General features: G+C 32.7%; 1 protein-coding gene across 1 annotated transcript; it reads right to left on the minus strand.

Moving 5' to 3' along the window:
* Nucleotides 1-14304: 14304 nt before the first annotated feature.
* Nucleotides 14305-20782, minus strand: LOC100779992 (dnaJ homolog dnj-5). The gene is made up of 9 exons (XM_003546734.5): nt 19491-20782; nt 18049-18178; nt 17175-17683; nt 16682-16762; nt 16433-16537; nt 15834-15947; nt 15647-15730; nt 15494-15565; nt 14305-15034 (listed from the first exon to the last, which is right to left on the minus strand). The coding sequence occupies exons 1-9, from the start codon at nt 19809-19811 to the stop codon at nt 14765-14767; spliced, it is 1686 nt and encodes a 561-aa protein (XP_003546782.1). The 5' UTR covers nt 19812-20782; the 3' UTR covers nt 14305-14764.
* Between the last annotated feature and the right edge of the window lie 4255 nt (nt 20783-25037).

Genomic DNA, 25037 nt, shown 5'->3' on the forward strand with positions numbered 1-25037 from the left:
TCGTTTGCATGAATCATCTCCAATGTTGTTTGCTTTGCTAAGCATGTCTTTTTGTAGGATAAAGTATAATTCATGAACGTTTTGATCTCTGTCATCAATGTTTTGATGGAGACTATTGGGTTTATTTTGACAATGGGTTGGATGATATGCGCTATTACGTGTTTGTCGAATTGCCTATGATTTTGTCTGAGCATTGGTGCGAGACATGTGTGCTAACATCGTATACTTTTGATAATTCATTTCTTATGCGTCTTTGAATTGCATGCACCTAAGTTTCATGTATAACCATTTTCATGTGATTTGCACACGAAGTTTAACATTTTTTGGTCAGAATATATTGTTTTGTAGTCAAAATAATTTCTGATGTATTTTCTGACTGCTTGAATACATTGTGCTCTTTTATCGAATGACATGCCAACCTTGAGTGCACCAGTTGGTGGCTGTACACGGTCTTGTTGTTGAATGAAATGGTGGTGATCAATCTATTGTGGTAAGTGGTCAAGGTTCAACTCCACTAGACACCTAGGTTTGTAACGCCCGAAAATTTTGATAGCTGAAAATAAATGCTTGATGTATTTCTTGTGTTATTTGATTATTTGATTAATTTGGATTAGTTGAAGTGTTGTGTGGATTACCCTTGTGCAACTGCTTGGTGTGGATGTTAGATTATGTGGAGTTTGATTGATCAGTGTTAGAACCATGTGATTTCGAGATTGACCCAAAACATGTTTCAGTAAAACCACGATCTCAGACTCGTTAACCGTTGGATCATCTTCAAACTTGGACTATAGTTTTGCAACCCAAGTTTTCACATTTGAACCATTGGGATTTGTGAAATAAAAACTTTGGACACCTCACTTAGCCTAACCTACTCACTAAGCACAATTTCACCCAAAGGAAATAATTTGCTCAACGAGACCACCTCACTAAGCGAGACTTGCAGACAATAAATAAGTCCATCAGAGGTGAAAAACATATTTTTCACCTCTCTCTTTCTCCAAACTCTCACCAAACCCTGGAAACCCTTCCTTCACCACCCATAACCATCCGTGGCTGCCACGAGTCATTGTCGTTTGCCGTCAGACCACCGCATAGAGAGGAACACTTTAATTGAAGCAAAATCTTCAAAACTCAACTTAAGAATTCGATAGAGAACAGAGCCTCCAATCCTCCCTTTGCAGTTTCTTCAAGGTAACCGTGATTTCTATGTTTTCTCCTAATTAGTTTGAGCTTTTTTTTAGTATCTTTTGTGATTTGGTTACTCTTATTGGATGTTTCTATGTTACCTTTGAAAAATCTTTGAAAATGAGACGTTGTAAAAGTTGCCTTTTTATAAAATTGATTTAGTTTTCGTGATCTTCGTTGAACCTCGGTCACAATGGCATGATTGAAATTTCAAAATGATGTTTCTTTGATGTGGACCCCAAAACACCATTTTAGCCCCTTTTAAAATCAAATGAGTATTTGATCCTGAATGTTAATATTAACCTTGTCTTTGAAATCTATACTAAATTGTCTTTCATTTGGTATATAGAGTTCTACATTTGGATCAAAGGACGCAAACCTAAGAGATCTCAGAACAACACCGCGAAGATCTAACAGAGATATAGATAGGTGAAAGGAGTTTATGGTTTGTTTAGAGCTTTTGATACCATATTTGGGGTCAAGGAACCCAATTATGAGGTTGTATGATTGTCCCTGTTCCATGCTGGTTTTTCAAGAAAAAATGTGTCTTTAACTAATGGGATGTGATGTATTTGTTATTGAGAATGATGTTGTTGTTTTAATTATTGAAATTTTTGGGAAAAGTCTTAATTACAGATTAGACTCTACCCAAAATTTTATATATGTCCTTATATTTACTTATTTATCAAATTTTAAATGGGCATAAGAGTTTGTTTTGTATACCATAGTTCTTCTCTTTAACTTAGAATTTTCCCTAAAATATCAGTCTCATGTATTATGGATTGTTTTTTATGAAATTTGTGTTGTCTGAAGACCCGAAATGTGAATTTGACATGAACTTATTGCATATATGTGGAATGAATTGTTGTGATGTTGATGATATTGAGATGGGATGATTGTTGATGTTGATGAAGATATTGAGATGAGATGATTGTTGATGTTGATGAAGATATTGAGATGAGATGACATTGATGTTGATGATATCATCATGATGGATGTATGTTGTGTATGTATATAAGGGGTGCAGTAATCAATTGGATATCCCTTGAGAGGGAATGAGATTGGTTTAAAAAAATTTCAAGCGTCTTTGGAGAATAAAGGAGATTGCTTAGGATTTTTAATTATCCACGATCAGTGCATTGATGATATCCATGTTTCATACTTCATAATTTCATGTCAATAGTATAAACTTTGTTAGTAAGTAATTGTGATTTTTCATGAGGAAAAATGCTGGTACTTAGGGACATATGACTCGATTTGAAACTCCCCTGAGACTCATGCTGATCAACATGAGGGGGGGGGGGGGGGGGGAGTGGCCTGTGCACGACAGGTTGACCTCAAAAGTGGTTGCCTAGTTTTCCCAAGTGAGAGTGTCATGAGGACATGTGCAGGCTATTTCCTAAAAAATGGTACCGCATTGCATTTAAGAGTTGAGTCAGATGCATACATTATTTTAAGCATAATCGATTGGAATTGTGGAAAAAGTTGATAACTAATTTATTAAATGTATGTTAAACTGATGAATTATTGAGAATGATTGTGATTATTGTTATTGTTCTCTTGCTAATCATTGTCATCTGGTGTTTGCTGATCTTTTATAATAAACTCACATTTGCAATTTTGTACCGAGTGGTTGGTACCTGTGATGATTGCAAACCTTTGTTCATGAGAGCAGATGAGCAACAATAGGTGATGTTGGAGGGAGATTCTTTTGTTGAAATAGTCAAGCCGACATGATAATATTGAAATTTATTTTGTGAGAGTTATGTTTTGTTATCAACTCTTCCTTAGTTAGTTCCTTGATTCTTTTTGATTGGGCATGTAAATCCCAAGTTTAGATACATCCAAAAACTGAATTATGTTTTGACATGTTAATTATGTATAATGATTTAATATATGTATGTATGTATGTATTTAGTTATGTATTTGTGCATTGTTTGGTGAATGTATATTGCGAAAAATTTACCCTTATTTTCATAATCAAATTAAGGGAATTTTCACTTAAAATTGAAATGTCGCGTTTAGAGTAGTGATATCGTAGCGAAAAAATGAGTCGTTACAAGGTTGGTTATATTGCAACAAGGGTGACGTTGGTACAAAAACACCCTCGTCATCGTTTTGGTCATTGTTGTGATGAAACAACTCTTGATCCTCATATTCACTAAAATCATCCATGCTTTCTTTGTGAAATCGTATGATGGGATCTTCATTGGTGATGAAATCTTCATTTGGGTTTGATGTTTGTGGTTGTTGTGATGGGGTGATGTTGTAAAATATTATGATGAATGATAGTTTTGTTGGTGAAAAGAGGTTTGTTGGGCATAAAAAAACATTTTGGGATAATAGTTGTGGGTATAAAGTATAAATGTCAAAGACGTCTTGTGTTTCAAGATTGTTGTATGACGACACAAGATCATTGACGTCAAGGTTATTCTACGATAATGGTTGTGGAGACGGTGGCTGTGGTTGAGGAATAAGCTCAATAACATCGTACAATTCGACGGAATTCAATTCTGGATTTTGGACAATTGTTTCCAACATGCTTCTAAGATCATCATTGATGTGTAATTGTGCTGAAATAAAACGTGTTTAGCCATGATGAAATGATATAGGGACATGATATAACAACTAAACAATTGTTTTTTTAGATTCCTGAGGAGGGAGACATTGGTTAATTTTCCGAATCAATTGTGTTAACGTAATAAACCTACTTATGTATAGAAATATTGGGTTTGTACATGAGTCTGCCCATCCATGAACCAAGTCGTCTGTAATCCGACCATGGTGGTGAATGAAAATTAATATTTCTTTATGTGGAGCCATGGATGGTGTTTGGGGGATGCGAGTAGGAAGGCTATGAGAGTTAGAGATAGATGTTACATTTGTGGGAAGGCTATGGGAATTTAATTAGATGGTTTGGTGGGAGAGTTAAGTATGAGAGTTTAGGGTTTAGGGTAAATTAGGTAGAAGAGTTTAGGGTAAATTATCAACACATTAATGTGGCTGTCAGTGTATATGAGTGAACAGTGTGCACCTGCACACATCACAGACAAAAGATTGTTCGTTGCATCATGTTTAGCTAGATTGACAAGTGTACCAATTCGTTCAAGTAGTAATTAAAACGGTAAGTCCGAGTATCGTGTCCACAGAGAATTTGTTATACTTAGATGTGCATATTCAGTTTGTAACATTTCAATTGCAGTAAATAAAGTGAAGAACTCATTCATGTTTCAAATTCTTGCATTAATTTTTCTAAACTTAAAAATGCATGACAAGACAAACGCAAAACTGTATAATAGAACAAATACCAAGATGAAAATGTCGGAGAGTATTCTACTAAACTTTCTCTTGCATAAATAAATAAGTTTTTCTCTATTTAATATTACTCTAATGTTCTTGCACCGTTAAATTAATGTAACCGTAATTCCTTATGTGAAAGAGTCTAGCCCTCCTAGTTTCGTTCTTGATTCCTCAACAAACTCATTCTAAGCAAGTTGCACTATGCAAAAGATGTAATATTTACTATATTACTGCACACTATTCCTAGAAATGCAGACTTCTAGTTGCTCTATCAAGTTTTAAGGAATTTAAGCATTTTCCAATACTCAAAACCTAACAAAGCATATAAATAGGTGATTAAGCCACAAATATGGAAAATAAACACAGATAGAAGCAGAGAACACTAGCAATAATATTAAATAGATAGTTAGAGTTTTTACATCAAGAGTGCTCAGTGGAAAAACTCCCCAACAATGAAGTGTTAGCCCTCCATTAGCAAGGAGGGACTCAATACAAGGGTGAAAAGATGTAGGAATGAATGATAAAGTAAAATGTGAAGAAAATGTCTCTCTTCAGCCTTGGTGCTTGTTCCTTCCTTCCACTGCTTGACGCTTCATTTCCCTTCTTTTCAGTTTTTAAAGACTTTTGGGCTTCTCAGCTTACGAAGGCGCGCTCAGCGAGCATGTCTAGCTGAGCGAGAATCAGTGGTTGTGCGCTAAGCGCGAGAAGAGACAACATCCTCGCTGGGCGGGTTGGCTGCGCGCTGCTCTCTGACTCAACATTCTCTAGGATTTTGTACTCGCTTAGCAAGCTGACTTCCTCGTTAAGCGGATGAGCCTTGCTTAGCCAATCTGACTCGCTGAGCAAGCCCTTTAGCAGCATTTCCAAATCTTTTCTTCTTTAGCCTAAAAATCCAAATAAGTTCAACATTAGTCATCAAAATGGGATTTCCACTGTATAAATTCACACAAGAATAAATTATTTACAAATCTCACAAAAGAAACCATAAATTAGAGGTACATTACTACTTTTTATCCTATTTTTAATGCATTTAATACTCATGAATAGCAATTAACACATCATGACCTCACTTTTCTGCATCGCTCATCGATTCCATGCGGATTATTGAGATTTGCATTAATGCGGTTGTTGGTGCATGTGAGTGAATAGTGTGCACCTGCGAACATCACAAACAAAAGCTTGTTCGTTGCATCATGACTCTTAACCACACTGCATCTCTCACCGAGCCCACACAGATTATTAACATATCCATTAATGCAGTTGTGGTTTAGTAAATGATCATATTATTAAAATAAATTGAAAATAACAACTAAAAAACACATAGACGTAACATCATTATCTCTAATTGATGACTGTATTGTGGTGATTATGTCTGACAACGTCATTGTTGGATTCAACAATATCGATTTTGTCTTGTAACCTTTGGAAACATCACTTGAACCATGGATGATCTCACCATTGATATAAACATACACACAAATTGGCTCTGAACTCATTTTACTTGCTCTCTCTATTTTCTCGCATAATGTGATTTGATACAACTATGTAAAGTCTATGGTGATATAATGTCTTTATATATACAATCAATCACGAATTTATGGTTCACATGATTTGGAATCTCAATGCATGACAATAAGACAGTGGTGTTAACGTGCCTTGAAATCTAGAGATCTTAGAATAAGAAAAGATGTAAACCTACCACATCAACAAAAAAGTGTTGCTTACACTAAGATGAATTGGTAATAAATGCTTTGAAAAATCATAACATTCCATCATCCTCATTCAAGTTTAATCATGTGATTTAAAAATTAAAAGCACAGGAGAAAGCAATCTAAGTTTACAAGGAAAACATAAGTCAATCTTTAGGAAGTCAGACTCAAACGATATTACACAAGTTTCTTATCATTTTATTTCACCTAGTTTTGCTTCTCTACTTTGGTATCCACGCGGCAAGGGTGAGAAATGTAGAGACACATATCCTAATCAAAAGTAAAGGACTTAATGCTCCCTCAAAGAAAATTTGTCTGGCTTACAAGTGATCCAAGCAAACTTGCTAGCGCACACCAACCCACCCATCAAATGAAGCAAGTCAAAAGCTTTTTGTGCAAAGTAACATACCTGAGCATTAAATAAACTGTCCGAAAATGTTTTTTTTTTTTTTTATAATTTGATCGAAGACCAATTGCTCTTAAATAAAGGAAATTCCAAAACTACTACATATACCGTTAATTTCTAAAAATAAGGGCCAATGATTTCCTTACAAGTAAACAACAACAACAACAACAACAACGCCTTATCCCACTAGGTGGGGTCGGCTACATGGATCAACTTCCGCCATAATGTTCTATCAAGTACCATACTTCTATCCAAATCATTAATTTCGAGATCCTTTTTGATAACCTCTCTTATAGTCTTTTTGGGTCTTCCTCTGCCTCGAATTGTTTGTCTTCTCTCCATCTGGTCTACTCTCCTCACTACAGAGTCTACCGGTCTTCTCTCTACATGCCCAAACCACCTAAGTCTATTTTCCACCATCTTCTCTACAATAGGCGCTACTCCAACCCTCTCTCTAATAGCTTCGTTTCTAATTTTATCCTGTCGAGTCTTACCACACATCCACCGCAACATCCTCATCTCCGCTACACCTACTTTATTCTCATGTTGGCTCTTGACCGCCCAACATTCTGTTCCGTACAAAATCGCCGGTCTTACCGCAGTCCGATAAAACTTTCCCTTTAGCTTGATCGGTACCTTTGCATCACATAACACCCCCGATGTTTTCTCCATTTCATCCATCCTGCTTGAATGCGATGATTCACATCCCCTTCAATTTCCCCATCATCCTGTATTTACAGACCCAAGATATTTAAACCGTATGACTTGAGGGATAATATGGTCTCCTATTTTCACCTCTGAGTTAGAAACCCTCCTTCTTTTGTTGAACTTACATTCCATATACTCCGATTTGCTTCTGCTTAGGCGAAAGCCATGTGTTTCTAGAGCTCGTCTCCAAGTTTCCAACCTCTCATTCAACTCCTCCCTCGACTCTCCAAGGAGGACTATGTCATCTGCAAAAAGCATGCATCTCGGCGCTATCTCTTGGATTTGTTCCGTGAGGACATCCAGAATTAAGGTAAAAAGGTAGGGGCTAAGGGTTGACCCTTGATGTAAACCAATTGTGATGGGAAAATCGTCTGACTCTCCACCCTGTGTCCTAACACTAGTCGATACCCTATCATACATATCTTGGATAGCTCGAATATATGCAACCCTAACCCCTTTCTTCTCTAGAGCTTTCCACAAAATCTCTCTAGGCACTCTATCATACGCTTTCTCCAAGTCAATAAAAATCAAGTGCAAGTCTTGTTGGGCCATGCGATATTGCTCCATCACCCGCCGTAATAAATAAATCGCTTCCATGGTCGACCTTCCCGGCATGAAACCAAATTGATTCTCAGTAACTTGAGTCTCCTTTCTTAATCTCCGTTCGATCACTCTTTCCCGTAATTTCATGGTATGACTCATGAGCTTGATTCCCCTATAATTTGCACAATTTTGTATATCCCCATTGTTCTTATAGATTGGCACTAACGTGCTTCTCCTCCATTCCTCCGGCATGCGTTTTGACCTCATAATTTCGTTAAAGAGTTCGGTGAGCCACTCAAGACCTCTATCTCCAAGAGTTTTCCACACTTCAATAGGTATGTGGTCTAGCCCCACCGCCTTACCATTACTCATTCTTTTCAACGCTTCCTTTACTTCCTATTTCTGAATCCGACGATAGTACTTATAGTTCCGGTCCTCTTCTCTTGTGTCTAGACTGCTAGAGTCATATCCATATCCATCATTAAATAAGTTGTGGAAATACGTCTTCCACCTTTCCTTGATATCTTTTTCATGCACTAAGACTTTGCTTTCTTCATCCTTAACACACTTTACTTGATCCAAATCTCTAGTCTTCCTCTCTCTACCCTTAGCAAGCCTATATATAGATCTTTCTCCGTCCCTGGTTCCTAGAGCTTGGTATAGTCCGTCAAAAGCTTGGGCTCTTGCCTCACTCACCGCCTTTTTGGTTTCATTTCTAGCTATCTTATACTTATCCCAAGTTTCAGAATTTCTACACCTAGACCACTCCTTGAAACACTCCTTTTTTACTCTAACTTTGCTCTGAACATTTTCATTCCACCACCACGATTCTTTACCCCTAGGTCCAAAACCTCTAGATTCACCCAACGTCTCTTTAGCCACTTTAATAATCTTTTGAGACATCTTGTTCCACATATCATTTGCACTTCCTTGTGATTGTCCACACCAACCCTCCCATATCTTTTGTTGGAAGATTCCTTGTTTCTCACCCTTCAAGTGCCACCATTTGATCCTTGGTGCTACCAGAGGACTTCTTCTCTTTGCCCTATCTCTAATTCTTACATCCATAACCAAAACTCTATGTTGGGTAGTCAAGCTCTCTCCCGGGATAACTTTACAGTTCAAGCAATACTTCCTATCAGACTTCCTGATAAGGAAGAAATCTATCTAAGAACATGTCCCTCCACTTTTGTAAGTGATAAGATGTTCCTCTCTTTTCTTAAACCATGTATTGGCTATAGAAAGATCCAAAGCCTCTGAAAACTCCAAGATGGATTTACCCTCCCCATTCATCTCTCCTAGGCCAAAACCCCCATGCACCCCCTCAAAACCTCTAGCCACGCTACCTACATGTCCATTGAGATCCCCTCCTAGGAAAACTTTCTCTCCTTAGGGTATATCCTGAAGTACCCCTTCTAGATCCTCCCAAAATTTTACTTTAAAGTGTTCTGCTAACCCAACCTGAGGTGCGTACCCACTAATAACATTAAAGGTGTCCTGTCCCACTACCAATTTTAAGACTATAATACGATCTCCTACTCTTCTTACATCCACGACATCCTTCTTCCACTCCTTGTCCACAATAATCCCTACCCCATTTCTTAATCTGATTTTTCCCGTATACCACAGCTTAAATCCCGAGCTGTCTAATTCTTTTGCTTTTTCACCTGTCCACTTAGTTTCTTGTAGGCACATAAAATTGATCTTCCTCCTCACCATAACATCCACTATTTCCATAGATTTTCCAGTAAGTGTGCCTATATTCCATGTACCAAAGCGAATCCTCCTGTCATGAACTAGCTTCTTTACCCACACCCGTTCACGAAAATGTGGGAACCCTTGCTTACTTTTCACTACATCCGGGCGGCGATGCAGCGGCCCTTGCTCTTTTGACACTGTACTCGAGCCATACAGCGCGTTGCTTCCGGGCAACTACCTAGCATTCACATTATTACGTAATTGATCCATGTCATAGAGGTTCGACAAAGTTTAACGTTGGCTGTCGAAAGCCTAACACAACCCTCTCCTTTTATCCAGGCTTGGGACCGGCTAAGAATAGCAAAGCTACCCTAAACAGGATTGATTTCCTTACAAGTAAATACAAAAAAAATCAAACACATTACTATTTAATAGTCTATAACAAGTACTCTATTCAGGCCTATCCTCAGAGATTCTGACATAAATATTGGTTTTTGTAACTTAATAGTAAGTAACTCCTCAACCCAACAAAATTCTAAAGCCTCCATCTTCCCTTAATAGTACCCGGTGGGTCGAAATCATTGCAACTAAATCATCAAAGTTAAATGGGTATTCAGCAAAACCCAAAAAGATTAAAAATTTAAAAAGAAAAAACTAAAATTTATAATGGGGTGTGGAAAAAATGGAGCAGCTACGAAACTGAAAAAAAAAAAAGAGGGCAGAATATGAATATAAAGATCAAGTTGAAGAAAATGAAAAGAAAAAGATCAAAAGTTGTCACTCACCGGAGCGCTGGGGCCACAACTGTATTCAGCGGAGCACCGAACGGTGTCTCTTCTCTCTCTCTAACTATGTCTCTCTTTCTCTCTCTTAACTCTTTGTTTGTTGTCTCGGTCTCAGATCCCATGCTCTTTTACATTCTATTATTTTTTGTCTTCTTTTATTTGCTTCATTTGATTTTGATCTTTTTCTTTTGTTCCATTATTGTTATTACTTATTAGTATTGTTTACTTACCAATGCAATTTTGTCATATAGAATGGTGTATTGCGATTAAAGAATTATTTTACTGTTTTCTAACAATTTGTTGATTACGCAACATGCAGTGCACGCAATTTTATATGGGTACGAAAAAAAATGAAGTGTTAGTTGTATTCATATTCATATTTTTCCTACCAAGGTGTTAGCACACTCATGTAAAGTCACGTATGTTTACACGAGTCAAACGATTTATTTAAGAAAAAAATTATATTTGATTTTTATCTAGTGTAGAATTTTCTTTATGAATTAACATCAGTCAGGTACTGTGAGATTAATTTAATCTCTAATCTAATAAGTTGGATAACATCATAGTCTTTAACTCAGGAAAAAAATATATTCATATGTACTTTTTTAAGTTTGATTAAACCTTAATTATAAGTTTTAATAAATAATGAGAATTAGTTAAGTGAGAAAATAACTTATAATTAATATTTTTCACAAAACTTATAATTAACTTTTTTTTAAAAAAACTTATAATTAAGGCTTTTAATTAAGGGTATTTAATTATAATGATAAGATTTTAAATCAAGTTTTTTTATCAAAATTATTGTCAGTAAAAGTTAATCTTTTTTATATAAAAATTTTTATGCAAAGGAGATGATATCCCAGTCTAAGACACTATGCATCAAAACATTTGCGGTATTTTTTTCAAATCTTATAATTGGTTTACTCTGATGACAATTATATAAGTAATAAAAAATTAATTGATAGGAAAATTAAATTTACTAATGATACACAAACATAGTGACCAATAAGCCTTAGTTAGTTGGAGTGGTACTAAATTTATTTTCCTTAAACAAGGTTTAAAGTTTGAACTTAATTAGATTTTCCAAAGAAGATTAATCTTTAATAAAATTGATGTATACTTTGCAATAATAAGAAGGTAACTAAATAATGCATCGACAAACTAACAACATTTTCTTATCAAAATAAGTATTTATTTTAAAAGTTAATAAACTTATTATATATGATAGTTTGTAATTAGATAACAATATAAAACATTTTTGTATTGCCAATACATAATTTTTTTCTCAAAAAAATATTAATATTTTCTTAAACTTTAAAATCATAATTAAGTAAAAAATGAAAAAAAAAACCTAAAGATAAAAAGCTAAAAAAACATGGAGGGAGTAATTATTTGTCAAATGAACATTTTGAAAACAAAATAAATGTAGTTTTCTTAAAAAATATATATATAATTTAATAAATCATTAATATTATATATTCAAAGTCATTTCTCTAGGAAAATAAAAAAATTACGTTTCATAATTTTTATACAGATTTTACTAATGAGTATTCTTAAAATACTAGCTAAAAATACTTAATATATTTTATTAAATATTTTACCTTTTATAAAAAAAATCTATTAGAAAATAAACATATACATCCATACTTAAAATTAGGAGTGTTCATGACTCAGTTTAGTTCAATTTTTCATAAAAAAAGTCACCCAAATCAAATTTATAAAACATAAATGATTTAGTTTGGTTTAATTTTCATTTAAAATAAAGTCTGAACCAAACCAAACTAATATTTTGTAGTTTGATTCGGTTTGGTTTTTGTGATTTTTACTAAAATGTTATTTCATTAAAATTTATATACTTTTTTTTCATCTATTAAATTAAATTAAATTACATTATAAAATTAATAACAATTTATGAAACTTATTAATATGTTAAATATTCTACAATAAAAATATATCAAATTTTCATTTATTTTAAATCAAACATATCTTTAAAAAGTCATCTAAAAAAGATACATTATTTAAGTTTCATATACATAATACTATAAAATAATATGAAATTCAAGGAATATACACATAAAACGTATAATATTAAAATAATATAATTATTAATTTAAGTATTGTGATTTGATTTGGTTTAATTTCAAAATCACATATCACAAACTAAACCAAACCGGTTAGAAAAAAATCATTCCAACAAATCCAAAAATTTGATTTGATTTTCATTTTTTAGTGGTATTTACAATGTTTCTTTTATCTACATGCGATTATCAAATGCGTTAAATATCATTTTAATCTTTGTAATTTAATATATATTTTTTATTTTTAGTCTTGTAATTTTTTTATCCTTTACATGTTTATTTTATTTTTAATCCTTAAAATATTTTAAATAACACTTTTAACGATATATACTTTGGATCCATCAAGATAGCTTCAAAGAGTCTTGAAATCCTCATGTTTTCTTGTAGCGAAATTGTCCATGTTGTGATGACTATTCCCTTGATAATATTAGATTAAATAACACTAAATTACAAAAACTAAAAAATTATTTTGTTCTTAATAAATTTAGATAATGTTATACGTACAAGTGTTATGTAACCTAAAAATATATATTCATGCAAATGTTAAAGAATTTCCACCAACAACAGATCCAATCCAATGCATCAAAAGCACTTCGATCGATCTGTTCAAACCGACGGAATGATAAACCAAGGAGATATCTGAGTCATATTGAATCACTTTAACCATTTAAAATTATATTTAATAAAATCATTACAAACATTATTTACATGCAATAATATAATTTATAAAAAAACATGGGAAAATATTATAAATAATTTAACGAAGGTAGCATAATAATAAACAACTTACACTCACCATAATTCAAGTTTTATAATATATCATATTAGTTAAATTCTATAATGTAGCATATTAGTAACATTCTTTTTCTTTCAAAATTCCTCTGAAACATATAAATCTGAATCAGAAAAACAATTGAACTTGGACCGTAGACAGGATTGCAGATTTGCAGTGAAATAAAGAATGGGTCTTATTTCACATGACGTCAGTTCTATAATTTTGCTGAACGGATGCATATTTGGATACGAAAGGCTGGTCTAGTCTAGTCACTCACTAAATGAATTATAATAATTATTTTATTTTATTTTTCAAAAATATTTCTTAAAAAGAATTGGTTCCCAAACATGTCTTTAAGAAAACCAAGTGGGAGCAAGGAAGGAAAACAATTATTTCTTAAAAACAACAGTATATTGAATTTAAAAACATTTTCTATAAAAAAAATCGTATTATATGATGAAACTTACAATGATAACAATTCAACATTATATTTTAAAATTAGACCAATTGAATAATAATGTGAATTCAAAATTGTGAAAATAGCTCAATAACAATACCTAGTCTGATGGCATTATACACTTTGTCACCATGGTAGTGCAAATCTAAAAAGGAACTCATACTCAAAATAAAAGGAGTATAGAATCTCCCTTGCTAACACACTTGTAGCTCCCAAGATAAACTTATAACAAACAAATTCTACTTTTGACTTCTTTTTGAAAAGAATATATGCATAAACGAATATATTCTCTTCCCTTCATTTGTATTGCCGTATTGTATTTGCAAGTTGCAACGAACAATCCCCAAGTTTCTCTTTTCAAATACCAAACCAAAGCATCATATACTTCATTTTCTATGATTTTGAATCCACTAGACACATAATATCCTAAAAAAATGAAATTACAAACATTATGGAACAACCCATCATTATTTGTTTTGAGAGTTTACCAATCTCTATAGGTGGAAGCACTACCAATCACATATGGAAAGCACTGTGTTTCATCAGATCCCTCTTCTATTAGCTCCAAGGATTAAAATTAAGAAAAAATTTCTTTTTTTCTTTTTTCAAAGTCATGGATGTTACATGGTTCTAAAATGAATGCTGATAATCAAGTAGTCATTTACCAAATGAGAAATTTTTATTAGCCGTATGTACAAAGGACCAAAAGTAGGAGTCCTTTCCTTGGTAACCCTAAAAAAACCCACCTTCTAATGAATGTAACAAGAATACACTAAGCCACAGATCCATGTCAACCAGCTCATGCTGGATTCTGTAAACCTGAACGAGCAAATGAGCAATGAGGGAAAAACCTAGAAACCAAGGTTCTTTTGAACTTCTAATACCTTAGTACATATATGGGATGTGGTTAAGTAACTTGCCAACCTTGGTTCTCTTCTCATAATTTAACCCATGGCTCTCATCTATCTTTGATAAGGCATCTTTTTGAGTGTTGCTAGTCCTTGCTACTTGTTTTGATATCAGCAATGCATCCATCACTTTTCTTATACAAAATGTTTAACTCCATCAATCCCTTGAGGACATGCAATGAAATATGAATTTTCCCAACAGACTTCAAGCTTCAGCACGATGTTCTTCTCCATTGCTTCTTCCCTTTCTTTTGATGCAATTTGAATGGACTCCAACTCTTCCTGCGTTTAGAGGTCTCGCAGAAGAGACCAGATGCCAGAGCCTGCTCAAGCCACAGGTCAAATGCCTCTTCATCTTCATCCATCATTTCAGCATCAAAATCCCACGGGAATCTACTCGAGTTGCAACGTTGGCTTTTCTCCAAGCCAACCATGTTTACATGGAAACTCGGTCGATGGGTATTTGGCCTGCAAGCCATTCCCTGCAAGAAATAAAATAAGCTGTCAGGTACATAAGTGGAGTAAAAAATGATGCTTTTTAATCATGATTTCTCTATTTTTAGCACAGAGATAACCACTACCTTACATAAGAGACCAAAAGAAGGAACCCAATGAATTTTTATTGTCAGTATAAGCAAGAATTCCTAAGTTTTCACTCTTGATAAGATGTTTAGGATTTCTATAAATTTGTAATGTTCACTATCAAAAATAGCCAAAATGCAATCAGTGTAATTCCAATCAGTTGGAATACATCAAAGAATTTAATGATTCTCCTCATTACTGTTCTTAACCATCAACCTTACATTTGCATGTTTTGCCTTTTCTAATGGCATGATGTTTTGATTTTCTTTTTCTCTATTTTTGAAACTTTAGATTAAGCGCTAAATCGGATAAAGATGCATTGTATGTATGCCAAAAAATGCTGTCAGGAGGACACTAACCTGACATATAGCCCATTCTGACACATCAAAAATTTTGCTCTCGGCACAAACAAAAGCACGTGGAATCTCCACCTATGAAGACATGATCAAAATTCAGAAACTAAATGTAAAAAATATAAGATGAAGTCAGGAAAATTCTTTGCCATGAGCAACCTTTTGGGGCCTGTCAAAAACCAAAGACCCTTTATATTCAACCCATCCATCTCCATCCTTGGCTTGATGAAACTGACAGCAGTCCTGTTTCCAGAGGAGTATTGAAATTCAGAAGACAAAGTAAGCATACAATAGAGAGAAATAGGAAAACATGTAATACTCAATATGTAAAGGAAAGAAATCAGACCTGACACCATCTTGCTTTGGCCTTGTTCCTGTTGGTGCATACCCAAATATGTGAATTCCCACACTTGGTGCACTGTATTCGTCTGGATTCTTCAGAACGATAATCAGCATTATCCTAAGGAGAATACATTACATGTATCATCACTATTTTGTTAATAAGTACTTAAAAACATTTTAGAGATAATGGTTCATATAAGAAACATGAACACAGTAGATCAACAAACCAACATATTAAACTTCAAAGCATCCAATTAGAATTTTATATGATTTGACTTGGACACATATCTTTCCTCTATTAACAATCTTAAGGAATTGAAAGAACAATTTTGAAAAATCTAGTAAATGTAAGAATACTATGTCTGAACAAATAAAGGAGCAGCTTAATTATCGCAATTTATTAAGGAACAATTCTTTCGTAAAAAGAGGGTGAAGAAAACTCTAGGCATTTAGAATCCATGTCCATAGATTTAAAAACTACCAAAACATTCTCGATTTCAAAAATAAAAAACTACAACTTATAAGACGTGTGGACTAAATATACACAGAACCTGAGAAGAACATGTCCGTCATTTACAATTACAAGAATATCATTATATTTACCTGATGTGAACTACTATGGGATCTCTGGCAGACACTCTTAGCCATGGATTCTTCTTTTCTTAATTGCTCATCATAGTCTCGCTTCTTTACGGAGTCAGAAAGAACCTGGAAATTTGATATAACTTGTTAATAGGAGAAACCAGTGTGAGTGAAAATTATTCATGTTTTATACATTATATATCAAATATGCATTAAATGCTTATCCATCAACTATAAGAGAGGCTCTGCAGCTTATACATCGAAATTTACCTCGTATGCGCACTGAAGCTTCTTAAATGACTCACTTGCCAAAGAACTGCCCATATTTTTATCAGGATGAACAAGCATAGCCTACATCATTAAAGGAAAAAATGGGAATATTCCACATAAAACATCAGATGATCAGGATATAAGAGGTGTTTTTTACCTTGTTTTCAAATGATGTTTTAACTAATAATAACAACAACAAAAAATCATCATTTTGTTTCTGGTTTTCAAGATTGAGAAGCAAATGGTGAATACAGAAAACAAAATGAAGACATGGTGGCATTTTTTGTAATTAATAAACGAAATGAATGAAAACAGAAAACAAACCAAACACTCTTTAAGTAGGCTAGTAATCACATTATAAGTTAAGTCCTAATGTGATTCCTTATTCATTGCAATATGATACTGCTTAAACACATAATAGCAGCCTAAATAAATATTTTGTAACATTGAAGTAAAATAAAATAGACAAAGCAAAAGAAAACTAAACAAATACCTTTTTCCTGTATTCCTTTTTCAAAACAGCGGCATCAATCTTCTTGTGGCGGCTAAATCCAAGGGCATCATAATGATTCAGACTCTTGAGGATCCTTTTCATTTCATCAACCGAGCTTGTTGTTGTTGTTGTTGTTATTTGCTCTTTAACAACTTTGTTAACAGAAAGTTCTTTCTTATTATCAACAACTGCTGTGGTAACAGCAGGTTTACTGGATGATTTACATGAATGCAAATTCTCAGATTCATCAGTAGGGATAGGATATTCACACTCTTCAGAGAAATCATCTTCCACAATTGTTTCTGATTGCTTTTGCTCTTCAGAATGTGAACTCTCACTCACATTATCAAACCATTGGAGCAGAAAATTCAAAATGTCATTAGAGAGGAATGCAAGGTTAATAGCAAGAAAAACACCCAGCCATCCCACTCGTACTTGAACACAGTATATAGCATATATAGTTCCAATTAATACCACCAGGCGTGCATGATTTAGGGAGAATAAATAACCTGCACTTGTATAATTGAAAACAAAATTTCAGGATTAAAAAAGGTAAAATATTCAATTAAGGCAGCAAGAATAGGAGTCCTACATTGCCCTTATAGAATGTCGAATGAATTAATTTTTATGCCAATGATAGCCAATATAAGAGCCTCTTGATTAGAGGAAAATTAGTGAAATGAGGAAAGAAAATAGGGCAATGGTGCGGGATCATAAACACAACTGAAAAAAAATCACCATAAGTGTGAACAGATTAATAACAGTGTATACATTACAAGAGATATAGAACAATAGGCAGCATGCCTCCTCTCTTTTATTCCGATCATTAGGAGGATACATCTTGTAACACAAAAAACAAGAAGGAATATCATACCTCCAACTACGAGTAATGTCCCGGTTATCCAGAAGTTAGCATACATCCACAAAATAAGGATGGCAAAAAGGCCCACAATAAAAAGCCCAGGAGTATAACCCAAGTATTGGACAGCTACTCCAGCAACACCCTGAAGCATTCAAATGAACTGTGGGAAGCAATGTATAAAATTTTATATGCAAAAATTATTTGTAACTGAATTGAACTGAAGCAATCAAATACTACAGAATAACTATAAATACAAGTCCCAACTTAAGATGGTAGATCACTAATGAAGTGCAGCGTTCCTCTTAAACTAAAATTTAAACCAACGTCAAATTGCCAACAGAACCTAGAAGCTGAATAATGCAATTCACATACACACTGTTAAAAGCCAGGTTTTTGTGTAAATGAACATGTTCATACAATGAATTCAAATAAAGGTAAAAAGAGTTAGTAATTTTGGAATAGAATATTAGATGGAAACAATTAGTAATTATCATGTTTAGCTCAAGCCAGGAAAATAAATAATCCCCAGTTATACCATAATGCTTCTCTTCCTGTCATCATATGCAAGTTCTACATAAGGCGATAGAGACTCTACCGGCAAAAAGAAATTCCATCAATGTGTTCTTGTAAGGTAGATCAAGTAGTAAGTGCTCAAATTCATATTAAAAAAATCTACCATAATGTTTTCAACCCACTTTAGAAAAAATAAAAAAACATTTTCCCCTAGAGGGAAATTAAATTCAATGCAACTGAATAAACTCAGAATCAATTGACTTTAACATCTAGATAATACTAACTATCACATCCACATTGTTCGTTACTATCCCAAATTTTGAGAGTCTAGTTTTAATAAAAAGCAACACCATTCTTTAAAGCTTGAAACTTATTTCTGTCATAAAATTCTTATAGAGCATTCCAACATTTTTAGAATGACTATTAAAACCCATAGTAAGCTCCATGTACCAAGCTATAATTTAGAATGACCAATAAGATAGTTGTAAAAGCCATCCCATCATACCACTAAATGATAAGCTAACTGCCACTACTCTAAAACTGGTATCCAACTGACGTATGCAATAGCAATTACTCAAGGAACAGCTAAAAGTAAAAATAAGGACAAATTACACTTAAACCCCCTAAGTTTTAGCAAAATTTGACCCGAAATTCTTCCCTTTTTTGGCCATATGCAAACCTCCTTAATTTATAGAACAACATAGCACATACACTTTCTGCTAAAACAGAGCTACCTAACTTCATATGCAGTTATATAGATCGAGGGAGATCAAAGTAATGTCAAAAAAGAGAGGGGCAACCAGTGTAATTTCATTAAACCTCAGAAGAAGTGGGTGTAATTTTCCCTAAAAATAAATAACTGGATAACATACATAGACACACAGATCAGAAACCCAGAACTGCAAGAATGGAAATTTAGACAGGTTAAAACAAAGACATACCATGCTAACAAGCACGTAAACCAAGCAATACATCGAAGTCAGACTCAGAAAGCAGCTCCACATTATAAGCAGAAGCATCACTGGACCAAACCTAATGAAGGACTGAAAGCCCCTCAGAGCAGAGTCCTTCCAGAAAATCACTGACAACCTCAGTAAGCTCCCCAATCTGGAGCAGCCCCTGCACACCATAGGCCAATGCCGTTCAATGAACACAGCAGTCCTATCTCTGCACCATGTCACTGTGGTTCGAGCACGCCAGCCGGCGTCCTTCTGCGATCGAAACCATTGCCAACACTGCTTGAACAACCCTATGTCCTCCATCACCAAGGCCTCCTCAAATTCCCCAGAATCTTGGTGAAACCTCACTCCTATGACTACAAATGGAACCTCATATCATCATTCCTAACAAAATAACAAATGGCTAATGCTATTGATTCCCATCACCATCGATCCAATGCCCCATATATCCAAACCATTGTGACCCTAAATCATCAATGCCATCCATAAACAAACCACCACCCTGATCTACCAAAATTCACTAAATAAATGAAATAAATAAGGCCTGCTACTCCAACTCCCTACATAAATCCACCAAATTCACGGGTTTCACAAGTCCAATGGCTCCTCATCAAAAAAGGGAAAGAAGAAAAAAAAAACACAACCCCCACTATTGATAAGACCAAAAGAGAACATTGTGAGAGTCCATGAGAGCACTAAATACAATCACGTTCAAAAGGGGAAGAGTAAATTGCTTCCAAAATAAGCTTCCAAAAAGCAACCACTGTTCACAGAAGCCCCACAAAAAACATAAAAACACACAAAGTAATAAGAAGATAAAACCCCTCTCTTTTTGACAAATTTAATGCGACGACCACCCCTTTTCTGTTTTCCACGCTCCCACTTCAACTCACTCCAGCCTCGACGACCCTTTAGCGGGTTCAAGACCTAGCACTACAGAATGGGGGCGAAAAACACCGAAAGGAACGAACTTGAAGGTGGCCCAGTAACCATGGAAACCCTAAAACAAAAGGGTATGAGCCATTTGAGGAGAAGATCAAAGTTGAGACTCTGAAGCACCGACGGAGAATGAGGAAAAGGGAAGAAGAAGGGGTTATTGGGTTTTTTTTTTTGCAGAGGAGGGAGAAAACCTTGGCTTTTCTTTCTCTTTTTGATTTTTCGTTTAATGAGTAACTTTTATTCCTCTCGTATTGCTTGTGATAAAGAGAGAGTTTGTAAAAAGTTTCAAAAAGTTTCGTAAAGGGTGGAAGGAGGAGTGAGAGAATTGTTTTGTTGCAGAGGAGGAGAGAGAAAGAGTGAGTAAGAGAGAGAAAATTTGACATCATTTTTTAAATATTATTTATTTATTTCTTCTAAAAATATTAATTGGCTTGCTTTGTGGATTAGGGCTGGAGAGGTGTGTAATAATGAGGTAGTGGGGTCCATCACACAACAATTGAGTTTTGTCATTCTGTAGATTTCATTCTTAAAACCTTTTCTTCAATTAAAAAAATTAAGAAAATTAATTGATATTTTTTTGGTACAATACGTTAGCTTTTTGTTACAGAAAACTACTAATTGATTTAAAGTATTAAATTGTCAATAATGCATATATATTTTTAAAATTTTAAAATTATTAAAATTTCATTCTATTAGTTCTGTTACTTAATTAGTTAATATATTTGCAATCAAAATATTTTTTAAAAAAGTAATTAATATAGTATATAATTTGAAAGTAATCCTGTAAAAAATTAAGGTAAGTTTTCCAAAAAAATCTTATAATAAAAATTAGAGGTATTAATGTTAAATCATATGTAAATTGGAGGAATACTATTTATTGATTGACAGATGGTTTGGTTTTAGAAAAGAAAACAAAAAGATGATTTAAGTATTATTTTTTAAATGTAGCTAATTTGAAGGCAATTCGAATTGGATCATGAAGTTTTTTTTTATATTTAGAAGTATGAGTTATTCTTATTTTTATATATAAATAAAATAAAATAATAAATGAAAGGAGAGATTTTAGCAAAAATATTATAAACATACACTTGTTTTCTTTTTCTATATCATTCTTTTCTCATTTGTTCTTATTTTTATATCATATATACCACTTATATATCACATTTATCATTTTCTTTTTTCTTTTTTTCTTTTAATTTGTCTAATATTCCCATTTCAACCCACCTTATTTTGGAATAGATGTTTATCATGACTGAATTTCAGTAAGCAACCAAAGTACTACTATAGTTGTGATCTAAAAAAAAAAAGAAGACACTACAATTATGGTGAGGAAAAACATGTTCTTACCATATACATCAAATTTCCTCAAATGCTTACTATGCCCTTAGATGCTTGTTTGTTATCATAGATGCTGTGTGGGGATTGAAGAGCATAACAAAACTACTACGTCAACTCTGAAATTACTAGTGGCAGTTTGGAAATTGCAGAGCCACTAGAATTTGTCATTACAAATCTGTTAAATTGGTGACACTCGTGACAATATTTGCACTCATTGTAACAATCACTGGACACTAGTAGTCGATGGTGTCGCTGTAGTGGAGTTGGTTTTGTTGGTTGGTGGTCAAGCCTGAGGTGTTGAAAGAATTTGGTTATGTTTAAAAAATAATAGTTTAAAACTTGTTTTATTTAATCAGCTTGTTCTTCTGTCCAAAGGTAAGAATTAATCTTTAATTTTAAGATATTGAGATTTTTGTCAGAAATTAAACTCATAACTAGATACTGACAAAGTTATTTATCATCCATATTAATAGTTTAGAACTTGTTTTTGTTTGAATAAAATATAACTAAACTTGTGTTTCTAAAGATGAAATTATAAAAATATTAGAATAATGAAGAAAACTACTCTTAAAAAAAAACTATGATAAAAATGAAGAGAAACATGATCACGTGTTATGAAGAGGTAACCATGTGAGTTAAAGATCACGTGTTTATATATATATATATATATATATATATATATATATATATATATATATATATATATATAAAATATTATGTTTTATCTTAAATAGTCTCATTTATTTTGTAAATATAATAAAGTCTAAGTTTAATAAGACTTATTTGAAGATAAGTCATGACTTTTTAAAAGTTTTAGTTTATTATTTTTTGGGTTAGATAGATGTGTTTTTAATCTACATGGTCAGACATTAATCATGTTTATTATACACATGGTTGTTGCTAATTCAAAATTTTTTACATAAATAAAAATTGAATACAAATTTTTTTGTTAGATAAATTATTCTCACAAATATAAACGCGCTTACACATTAAGTTAATCCTTTGGATTTTGATTTTGAAAAGTCTATTTAAATGTTTATTACGTAACTAGGCCTTTTAAATAGGTTGTTATTCAACTGATTTTTAAATAAGCTAATAATATTTTAAGTAGATAGCTAAGACAAATTGCATTCATACTATCTTCAGCTCAAAGTATTATAGATTACTACTGTGATAATAATAATAAATAATAGTAATAAAAATATTTTTTTTGTATTTAATTAAAAAAGACTAAGTTTAAGATTTTTTTAATAGCTTTTTAACTAAATAGACAATATAAATCACATTCACACCCCCTTGAACTCAAGTAATATTGCATCTAATATCCTTTTTTTTTTCTTTTACTTTGCGTAGACCGGCTTAACTAATAGATTAGGCAAAATTTGTGTTATAAATTAGGAGAAGTTTGTGTTAATAGAAGGAATACATAGTGTTGTATGTTGTTATATAAATTAAAGGGATTTATGTAAGGTAAAAAGGGAAAGGTATATCAAGCATAATTCAATAAGTTTAAGGTGTGTCAATGTAATTTCTCCTTTAAAAAAGCATTAGCCTAAATATTTTGTTAATAACTTTAACTTGATCTAGGCTTAATGTCGGTCAAAGCATAGACCCCTCATAAGCCGCAAAGACCAATTCGATTCCTAATGGCTTTTTAAAAAATAAAAAAGCTACTCATAATATATAGTAGTATCAATTATTGTCCAAAATTTGGTTGTGATCAAGTATATAGAAAATATTTTATCGAAAAAAGAAAAAGTCCATTTCGATAATCTCTAAATTTTGAAGAAAAATAAAATCTTCAACTATTAATTATGAGATGTCCGTATAAAAGAAATGACTATATAATTATACATTTACATGTGTAATCAAGTTAAACATATGCCATTTTAAAATTATTTTAAGTTACACAGACAACTCACTTCATTACCTACTGACAAGCCTAAATTAAAAATGGTCATTTCTAAGGTTTGATCAATAGCTGATTTACTGACTTATGAAAAGAAACAAATGATGAATAATATGAAAATATGTTATCTGAGATACCCACTAACTATTAGCACGCAAAATGGTCATTTCTATGTTTTGATCATATTTGAACATTAGGAGAGAGAAAGGGAACATGGTAGCTGAGTTTAACTATTGGGTAAGTAAGGAAAGAGACAAATGATGAGCAACATGGAAATATGTGTTAGGTGAGGTATCCACTAACTATGGCAAGTAAGGAAATAAATAAATGATAAGTAATATGGTAAAAAGATAATGAACATTTAAACAACAAAAAGAAATATCTCTGCCTATGATGCCTTGAGTAAAATTCCTTTAACTCACTACAACACACTTCTAATTTTTAATTAGTGCAAATTTTATGTAAACAAAGTAAAAGTTTTCAACTCACATTTACGATAATCTTAAGGTCCAAGAAATTAAATCAAATAAGTATTAAATCTAAGGGTATATTAAAAAACAGTCTCCTCAAACTAACAAAATATATGTTTGAATCAACCAAGTTAAACATGATTTATACACAATTAAGTGCATGTACGTCTAATTTGGTGGTGAAATTAAATCATGGTGAGTCAAGTCAAATTTGGTTTATATAGCAATGTTACCAGAAAACTGAAAACATTTTGATCCATGTCGAAAATATTTTAGGAGGTCAAGAACATCTTGGTCCATAAGAATGTTCCTGATCCATTTAAAAATAAGACATTAAGATGCTCTATTCATCTTATTGGTATAATTACCAAATAAAATTATATTAAAAAAGGTAACAATCACAGGGATAAGGTTCATGGATCCCTTGGTTCCAATTAAGGTTTGTAAAAAAGAATTACATTTGCAAGATAAAAAAAAACTGTTGATTCTCATAAAATTCAAAATTTTGAATGTAGTCTCTATTTTTATATTTTGTGAATTTTATAAGAATTAAAAGCATGTTTTTTCTAATTTTAGGATATATATATATATATATATATATGTATATATATATATATATATCAAAATAGTTTATTAAAATAAAAAATATATATATAATTAAAAAAATTACATATGGACATTTCATTAAAAAAAATACATGCATATTAAAACCATTTTGTTAATTACACATCGAAAAGTAATTTTCTTTGAGTATCCGAACAATAATTTTAAAAAAAAAGACTTAAATAACATATATTATCTAAACAAAAATCATATTATTTTAAACTCACTTTTTATATATAAATTCACATTCATCCAAAATTAATTCTATCA

This window comes from Glycine max, chromosome 15 (assembly GCF_000004515.6).
Source record: "Glycine max cultivar Williams 82 chromosome 15, Glycine_max_v4.0, whole genome shotgun sequence".
In the NCBI taxonomy this organism is placed as follows: Eukaryota; Viridiplantae; Streptophyta; class Magnoliopsida; order Fabales; family Fabaceae; genus Glycine; species Glycine max.